The sequence below is a fragment of the Leucoraja erinacea genome, unplaced genomic scaffold (assembly GCF_028641065.1).
Source record: "Leucoraja erinacea ecotype New England unplaced genomic scaffold, Leri_hhj_1 Leri_95S, whole genome shotgun sequence".
Taxonomy (NCBI): Eukaryota; Metazoa; Chordata; class Chondrichthyes; order Rajiformes; family Rajidae; genus Leucoraja; species Leucoraja erinaceus.
Window position 1 is genome coordinate 355,001 of NW_026576905.1, and position 9,703 is coordinate 364,703.

At 51.3% G+C, this 9,703-nt stretch overlaps 1 protein-coding gene across 1 annotated transcript in view; it reads left to right on the forward strand.

The window, feature by feature from the left end:
- The window catches only part of LOC129695151 (neuralized-like protein 4), an 89,150-nt gene extending 82,639 nt beyond the window's left edge, over nt 1-6,511 (forward strand). Inside the window, 2 exon segments of the mRNA XM_055631918.1 lie at nt 3,230-3,392; nt 6,283-6,511. Coding sequence (XP_055487893.1) covers nt 3,230-3,392; nt 6,283-6,487 — 368 coding nt within the window. The 3' untranslated portion in view covers nt 6,488-6,511.
- Nucleotides 6,512-9,703: the final 3,192 nt, after the last annotated feature.

Here is a 9,703-nt window from a genome sequence, read left to right on the forward strand (position 1 = left end):
TTTCAGCCCGAAACGTTGCCTATTTCCAGAAGGATTTCGGCCCGAAACGTTGCCTATTTCCTTCGCTCCATAGATGCTGCTGCACCCGCTGAGTTTCTCCAGCTTTTTTGTGTAACCTTCGATTCTCCAGCATCTGCAGTTCCCTCTTAAACACTATTCAGGGACAGTTTCTTCCCAGCTAGTGTCAGGCAACTGAACCATCCCAACACCCAGAGAGCGGACCTAACCTCCCATCTACTTCATTGGCGACCTTCGGACTCTCTGCAATCGGACTTTACTGGACTTTATCTTGCACTAAAGATTATTCCCTTTATTCTGAATCTAAAGCACCCTCCATAATGTTTGGGACAAAGACCCGTCATTTATTTATTTGCTTCAGCACACCACAATTTTGAGATTTGTAATTACAAAAATCACACTTGGTTGAAGTGCACAGTGTCAGATTTTATTAAAGGCAGATTTTGGTTTCACCATGTAGAATTTACAGCTGCGTTTATACATAGTCCCCCCCCCTTTTCAGGGCACCATAATGTTTGGGACACATGGCTTCACGGGCGTTTGTAATTGCTCAGGTGTGTTCAATGAATGAACAAGTGCCTTTATTTGTCATTGTAAGCACTGCAGACAACAAAATGATTCTTGCCACCCATCGGTGTATAATATACAAACATAAAAAACACAGGACAATGTTATAAAACTAGGTATCAAGATAAATGAATACTCAGTACTGCACATGGTGATAGTAAAGGGCAAGGTGGGGAGCAGCATGGAAGAGTGCTGCATGAATGGTACTCAGTGTAGTTTCATTTTGGGTGTGAAGATTGCTTTGGGGAAGAAATGGTCTCTGAGTCTGGAGGTGCGTGTTTTGGCTGTGTGTCTCTGTCTCTCCGCCTCTCCGTGTCTCCGTGTCTCTGTGTCTCTCTGTGTCTCTCTGTCTCTCTGTCTCTCTGTCTCACCGTCTCTCTGTCTCTCTGTCTCTCTGTCTCTCTCTGTCTCTCTGTCTCTCTGTCTCTGTGTCTCTCTGTCTCTCTGTGTCTCTCTCTGTCTCTCTGTGTCTCTGTCTCTCTGTCTCTCTGTCTCTCTGTCTCTCTGTGTCTCTCTCTGCCTCTCTCTGTCTCTCTCTCTGTCTCTCTCTGCTCTCTCTCTGTCTCTGTCTCTATGTCTCTCTGTCTCTCTCTCCCCGGCAGTCGCCTAAACAATCACCAGGTGGGACAGGCCCTTTGGGATGTACCGTGACGTTCTGGCGAGGAATTCATTGAGATCTTTGGCTGTGCTTTAGGCCAGTTCAGTTTAGTTTATTGTCACGTGTTCTGAAGTACCGTGAAAAGCTTTTTGTTGCGTGCTAACCAGTCAGTGCACAGACAATACATGATCACAATCGAGACATTTACAATGTACAGATACATGATAAGGGAATAACGTTTAGGGTGAGGTAAAGCCAGCAAAGTCCGATCAAGGATAGTCCGAGGGTCTCCAATGAGGTAGATAGTAGTTCAGGACCGCTCTCTGGTTGTGGTGGGATGGTTCAGTTGCCTGATAACAGCCGGGAATGATCTGGATGATGGTGTGGTAAATTGGATTAGTAAGTTTGCAGATGATACTAAGATAGGTGGGGTTGCGTGTAATGAAGTAGAGTTTCAAAGTCTACAGAGAGATTTATGCCAGTTGGAAGAGTGGGCTGAAAGATGGCAGATGGAGTTTAATGCTGATAAGTGTGAGGTGCTACATCTTGGCAGGACAAATCAAAATAGGACGTACATGGTAAATTGGATAGTTATATGGATGGGAAGGGAATGGAGGGTTATGGTCTGAGCGCAGGTATATGGGACTAGGGGAGATTATGTGTTCGGCACGGACTAGAAGGGTCGAGATGGCCTGTTTCCGTGCTGTAATTGTTATATGGTTATATGGGAAGAAACTGTCCCTGAATCTGGAGGTGTGTGTGTGTGCGTTGGTTTTCACACTTCTGTACCTCTTGCCCGATGGGAGGGGGGAGAAGAGGGAGTGGCCGGGGGTGAGACTGGTCCTTGATGATGCTGCTGGCCTTGCCGAGGCAGCGTGAGGTGTAGATGGAGTCGGTGGAAGGGAGGGGAGGGGAGGGTGTTGTGTGTGACGGGCTGGGCTTGGATGGAGCCTTTCCCAAACCAAGCTGGAATGTTGATGCCAAACCTTGTGTTAGTTAGGATTCAACGGGCCCAAGTCGTCGCCTCTATGCCCCTGTCCCACTTAGGAAACCTGAACGGAAACCTCTGGAGACTTTGCGCCCCACCCAAGGTTTCCGTGTGGTTCCCGGAGGTTTTTGTCAGTCTCCCTACCTGCTTCCACTACCTGCAACCTCCGGGAACCGCACGGAAACCTTGGGTGGGGCACAAAGTCTCCAGAGGTTTCCGTTCAGGTTTCTTAAGTGCGACAGGGGACATTTACTCGGTCGTACAGTAAACCCACCCCCTCCCCGGGCACTTTCCCTTGCAACCGCAAGAGATGCAACACTTGTCCCTTTACCTCCCCCCTCGACTCCGTTCAAGGACCCAAGCAGTCGTTCCAGGTGCGACAGAGGTTCACCTGTATCTCCTCCAACCTCATCTATTGCGTCCGCTGCTCTAGATGTCAGCAGATCTATATTGGTGAGACCAAGCGGAGGTTGGGCGATCGTTTCGCCGAACACCTCCGCTCGGTCCGCAATAACCAAGCTGACCTCCCGGTGGCTCAGCACTTCAACTCCCCCTCCCACTCCGTCTCCGACCTCTCTGTCCTGGGTCTCCCCCATGGCCACAGCGAGCAGCACCGGAAATTGGAGGAACAGCACCTCATATTCCGTTTGGGGAGTCTACACCCCCGGGGCATGAACATCGAATTCTCCCAATTTTGTTAGTCCTTGCTGTCTCCTCCCCCTCCTCAGCCCCCCTGCTGTCTCCTCCCATCCCCCAGCCTTCGGGCTCCTCCTCTTTTTCCCTTTCTTGTCCCCACCCACCCCCGCCCCCCGATCAGTCTGAAGAAGGGTTTTGGCCCGAAACGTTGCCTATTTCCTTCGCTCCATAGATGCTGCTGCACCCGCTGAGTTTCTCCAGCTTTTTTTGTGTAACCAGGGGACATTTATTCGCCCGCTGGGCATGTTGGGCTGAAGACCTGGTGTGTTTTGACGGCTATTTTCCTCTTGCGTAACACTCCTCCTCCTTTCCTGTCCTCCCTCCCCCCCCCCCCTTGCACCAACCTCGTGCCCAACACAAAGCTGGGAGCGCATCCATTTTCTGCAGCAAGCAGGCGAAGGTGGAGCTGCAGAACGGATACAACGACCCTGAGGTCAACAGCGCACAGGAGAAGGACACGGTGAAGGTCAGCTTGTCGCCGACCATGCGTTACGTGGGGCTGGACCGATTCTGCCCCAAAATACGGTAAGTGCCACGGGGAAAAGTCTTGGATAGAAAATAGAAACATAGAAATTAGGTGCAGGAGTAGAGGCCATTCGGCCCTTCGAGCCTGCACCGCCATTCAATATGATCATGGCTGATCATCCAACTCAGTATCCCGTACCTGCCTTCTCTCCATACCCCCTGATCCCCTTAGCCACAAGGGCCACATCTAACTCCCTCTTAAATATAGCCAATGAACTGTGTGGCCTCAACTACCCTCTGCGGCAGAGAATTCCACAGATTCACCACTCTCTGTGTGAAAAAAGTTCTTCTCATCTCGGTTTTAAAGGATTTCCCCCTTATCCTTAAGCTGTGACCCCTTGTCCTGGACTTCCCCAACATTGGGAGCAATCTTCCTGCATCTAGCCTGTCCAACGCCTTAAGAATTTTGTAAGTTTCTATGATCCCCGCTCAATCTTCTAAATTCTAGAGAGTATAAACCAAGTCTATCCAGTCTTTCTTCATAAGACAGTCCTGACATCCCAGGAATCAGTCTGGTGAACCGTCTCTGCACTCCCTCTATGACAATAATGTCCTTCCTCAGATTTGGAGACCAAAACTGTACGCAATACTCCAGGTGTGGTCTCACCAAGACCCTGTACAACTGCAGTAGAACCTCCCTGCTCCTATACTCAAATCCTTTTGCAATAGGTGCAGGAGTAGTCCATTTAGCCCCTGGAGCCAGCACTGTCACGGCTGATCATCCACAATCAGTTACCCCTGTCCCTGCCTTCTCCCCCATATCCCTTGATTCCGTTAGCCCAAGAGCTAAATCTAACTCTCTCTTGAAACGATGCAGTGAATCGGCCTCCACTGCCTCCTGTGGCAGAGAATTCCACAGATTCACAACTCTCTGGGTGAAAAACCTTTTCCTCATCTCAGTCCTAAATTGAACTGCACCTATTTTCTGTTTCTAAATTGCCTACCCCTTAATCTTAAACTGTGTGTGACCCCTGGTTCTAGACTCTCCCAACATGGGGAACATTTTTCCTGCACCTAGCTTGTCTAATCCCTTAAGAATTTGATATGTTTCTATAAGATCCCCTCTCATCCTTCTAAACTCCTGTGAATACAAGCCCAGAATTCCACAGACTCACAACTCTCCGTTCGAAATGGTTTACCCCTTATTCTTAAACTGTGTGTGTGTGTGTGGCCCCTGGTTCTGGACTCCCCCAACATCGGGAACATGTTTCCTGCCTCTAGCGTGTCCAAGCCCTTAACAATGTTATATGTTTCAATAAGATACCCTCTCATCCTTCTAAACTCCAGAGTGTACAAGCCCAGTCGACCCATTCTTTCATCATATGGCAGTCCCGCCATCCCGGGAATTAACCTGGTGAACCTACGCTGGGCTCCCTCAATAGCAAGAATGTCCTTCCTCAAATTAGGAGACCAAAACTGCACCCAACACTCCAGGTGTGGTCTCGCCAGGGCCCTGTACACCTGCAGTAGGACCTCCTTGCTCCTAAACTCAAATCCTCTCGCTATAATAGAGTGGATGTGGAGAGGATGTTTCCACTAGTGGGAGAGTCTGGGACTCACAATAGGTCATAAGGAATAGGAGTAGAATTAGGCCATTCGGCCCATCTACTCCGCCATTCAATCATGGCTGATCTATCTCCCTCTAACCCCATTCTCCAAAAAGAGGGAAATAAGTAAATTTAAAAAATAGATACATTTAAAAAAATAGATAAATTAGGAAAATGGATAAACGGGAAATTGGATGGATACATTTTTTTTTTTTTAAACAAGTAAACAAACACTTTTCTAAGATCGCAAGAAATTGCAGAGAATTGTGGACCCAGCCCAGATCGTCAGGCAAGCTAACCTCCCGTTGACGATACTTACATCTCGCGCTGCGTTCGGCAAGGCCAGCAGCGTAATCAAGGGCGAGTCGCTCCCTCTCTCCCCCCCACCCCCCCCCCTCTCCCATCAGGCACGAGATATAGAAGTGTGAAAAGGCACACCTCCAGTTTCTTGTTGCAACCGCAAGAGATGCAACACTTGTCCCTTCACCTCCCCCCTCGACTCCATTCAAGGACCCAAGCAGTCGTTCCAGGTGCGACAGAGGTTCACCTGCACCTCCTCCAACCTCATCTACTGCATCCGCTGCTCTAGATGTCAGCTGATCTACATCGGTGAGACCAAGCGGAGGCTTGGGCGATCGTTTCGCCGAACACCTCCGCTCGGTCCGCATTAACCAACCTGACCTCCCGGCGGCTCAGCACTTCAACTCCCCCTCCCATTCCCCATCCGACTTCTCTGTCCTGGGTCTCCTCCATGCCCAGAGCGAGCAACACCGGAAATTGGAGGAACAGCACCTCATATTCCGCTTGGGGAGTCTGCATCCTGCGGGCATGAACATTGAATTCTCCCAATTTTGTTAACCCTTGCTGTCTCCTCCTCTTCCTCAGCCCTCGGGCTGTCTCCCCCCCATCCCCCATCCTCCTCCTTTTTCCTTTCTTCTCCCCCCCACCCCCATCAGTCTGAAGAAGGGTTTCGGCCCGAAACGTTGCCTTTTTCCTTCGCTCCATAGATGCTGCTGCACCCGCTGAGTTTCTCCAGCTTTTTTGTGTAACCTTCGATTCTCCAGCATCTGCAGTTCCCTCTTAAACAACAGTCTGAAGAAGGGTTTCGGCCCGAAACGTTGCCTATTTCCTTCGCTCCATAGATGCTGCTGCACCCGCTGAGTTTCTCCAGCTTTTTTGTGTACCATCTTCATATTTGGTCTACAGTAGATCTAACTGTCTATCTAAACTAAGCGCTAGACTATAATAAGGATTGGGGGAGGGGGGGTGTCGACTCCCGGTTTTGCTGCTCTCCGGAGTGGAGTTGTCGGTAAAATCTGCCACTTGCTCTCTCTCCCCTTCAGGTTCAAGGACGTGCGTTCCCAGCGACACCACCAGGCGCAGGTGGCGTTCCAGGTGTGCGTGCGGCCGGGCTCCTACAAGATCGGCCCGCCTTCGGCCGGGACTGGCGAGTCCATCGACCCGCGCTTCAGCAACAACGAGATCGAGTGGATCACCAAGGAGAGGGCTTCCACCGTCCTGTATGGCCTCCTGGTGCGGGTGGAGTGAGGTGGACCCTTTCTCCCCACCCCCCCCCCCCTTGCCCCGTCCTCCCTGTCCTCTCCCCCCCCCTGCCCACACACACACACACACACACACACACACACGCACGCACACCCTCCCTGCTTCCACTTGCCAAGGACGGGAAGGAGAGGAGTGCAGGATGGAGACGGAGGGAGACCCCATTGACTGAACCCCTCACTGTGGCAAGAGGTTGGAAGGGGTGAGGTTTGCCGTTGTGGGTGTGTGTGTGTGTGTGTGGGGGGGGGAGCAAGAGGGACTGGCCAGACCAACCTTGCACACTTTTATACGACCCCCCCGCACTAGTGCAACGTTGCACCTTTCTTTGACTCTTGTACCAACGGAACAACAAACAAGAACCATTCGCCGACCCGAGCTGTTCACTCGATGTTACTCTCGCTGTTTGCGGGCGCGTGTGTGTGCGTGTGTGTGTGTGTGGGTGGGGAACACCTTATTGAGAGGTGGGTGGGGGTTAGGGATTGTATCGGGGTGGATTTCTACTGGGAGTTATCCATTTGACAGGCTTTCAGGAAGGGAAAGCCGTTGAACATTGAACTCTGGAGCGCCTTTGGGAAGATCTCCCGGCCCCCGAGGTCAGAAGCGCGGGACAAAACGGAACCTTGGTCCATCGCCAGCGCCCCTCGTTGGGGGGGGGGGAGAGGTTCGGGCGGAGAAGGCACGTCGTCTGAGGTGCGATTTGGCAGAGAACGGGCTCGGCTAACCTGCACGCATGTTGGTGCATGGAGACTTTTTGGCAGACTTGTACAGTATGTAAACTTTTGTGTGTGTGTGTGTGGGGGGGGAAGGGGGGGAGGGGTTTGTAAATGATCGGGGGGGGGGGGGGGGGGGGGGAGAGGGGGAGGAACAGAATGAATGTGGCCTGTTGCCGGGGCAGTCACTTCCACAGCACTGGGGAGGGGTAAAAAGGCCACAGTTGAACCCAATTCACCCCTTGGGCAATCGGTTCGATCAGAGAGTCGCACTCATCTGCGGTGGGCAAAGCAGCCTTTCGGCCCATCGACTTGGTGCTGACCAAAAATGGGCACTTCTCAATCCAAAGCCATCCAAGTTGTGCAGCTAAATATATACTGAGGTTGTCCACTTTCATCCTCCCAGCAGCGAGACTGCTCTTTAGCAGGAGGGACGTCTTTAGTCACGGTGGCGCAGAGGTTAGAGTTGCTGCCTCACAGCTGCCGGAGGCCCCCGTGTTCGATCCCGACCACAGCTGCTTGTCTGTACGGAGTTTGTACCTTCTCCCCTGGGTTTTCTCTGAGATCTTCGGTTTTAATTCTACTCCAAGTTGTAGGAGTAGAATTAGGTCCATTCGGCCCATCCACTCCGCCATTCCATCACGACCGATCTCCCATTTTCCTGCCTTCTCCCCATAGCCCTTGATGCCCAGTTCAAATCAAGAACTTGCCTATCACTGCCTGGAAAATATCCCCGGACTTGTGGCCTCCACACAGCCCTCTGTGGCAATGAGTCCTCCTGACGAAAGTTCCTGCACTCCGGAGCAGTGCAGGTTTGTAGTTTAATTTGCTTGGTATCAAGGTAAAATTGTCCGTGTGTGTGTGTGTGTGTGTCGCTGGTCGGCATGGGCCCAAGGGCCTGTTCCCCTGCTGTATCTCTAAACTAAACCTCCCACCGACTACAATGAATCTCTGCCCTGTTTGGTTATTGCCTTCTCTTCTGGGAGACTGGAGGGATTGCCCTTTCACCTATAGTTTGAAGGTGCGGCAAGCTCCGCCGAGTCTACACCGACCAGCGATCCCTGCACATCAACTCTATCCTACACACACACACTCGGGGCAATTTGATTGATACCAAAGCCAATCTAACCTACAAACCGTCGATTAAACAGTACGTCTTTGCAGGAAACCGAAGATCTGGGAGAGAACGTCCTTACAGACAAGCACCCGTAGTCGGGATCGAACCTGGGTCTTTGGCGCCGTAAAGGCTGCAACTCTACCGCTGTGCCACCGTGCCACCCCCTGTTTTATGCACCACCATCAAATACTTGGTCTCCTACATTCCAGGGAGATCTGCCCCCCTCCCCGAGCAAACCAGTCTGCGTTTGCAATAAGCAGAGCGTTTTTCTGTTGCAACCGTAAGGTTTTTGTTTTGCACTGTTATCCCCTGTAAATATTTTTTTTGTTCCCCCACCCCCCTTTTCTAAATATAATAAAAAGCTAGGCCTTTTGAAAGACACATGTCCAGCGAATACAGAGCAGGGAGGAAGGAACTGCAGATGCTGGTTTACAACGAGGATGGAGTAACTCAGCGGGGTCAGGCAGCATCTGTGGGGAACATGGATAGGTGATGTAGTGAGAGTCAGGGGGTCACCTCGAGTGAGAGTCCCAGCTCCGTTTCTTGTCGCATGCACCGATGGCTACGGTGAGATTTCAGCTGACAGACATCCAGCCACACCTATCCATGAGATGCTGCCTGACCCGCTGAGTTACTCCGGCACTTTGTGCGTCTGCAATGAGGCAAGACTTGCGATGGGCGGGGGGGGGGGGCTTCTTCTAACCCCAGCTCTGTGTTGGGACATTGCCCACCACAGGCTCCAGTGGTGTGGCAAGACCCTAGAGTTGGGGTGGAGGGGTACAGTTGAACATTGGGGTTGCCAGCGACTGCAATTTGACTCCCTGATGCAGGAACTTGGAGTCTCATCTCTCCCATGCCGAGATGTTCTGTGGTTGCATAAAAGTGTTTTTAAAAACTTCCAGCGTTGAAGGCACACCTGTGTATGTGTGTGTATATATGTATATGTGTGTGTGTGTGTTGCCCCGGTACAGGTCCATGCAAAATTCCCGCAAGGTCGGGCAGCGCATGTGGAGAGATCGCCCGGCGTTTTCCAATCTGGTGGGACCCTGCGATGTGAGAGTCGTGTCGGCCCCCGGCACTGTGTTTCATTTACCTCCTCCTCCCCACCCACCCCCCTTATCTCAGTCTTCTCGTAGCCCCCCCCACCCCCACCCCACCCCACCCCACCCCAGGGCTAATTTATTTCCTCAATCGTGAATTTTGTGGCCTGCGAGCCGTTATGCATAAAAACAAAATAATAATTCTGGCAAGCGACAGTCCAGAAAATTGAAGTTAGCATTTTTTCTTTTGTATGAATAAAACTGATGATATTAATATACAAGCCGGGACTTTCAGCCACTTGAATGTCGGGTCGTTGTGTGTGTATATATATATATA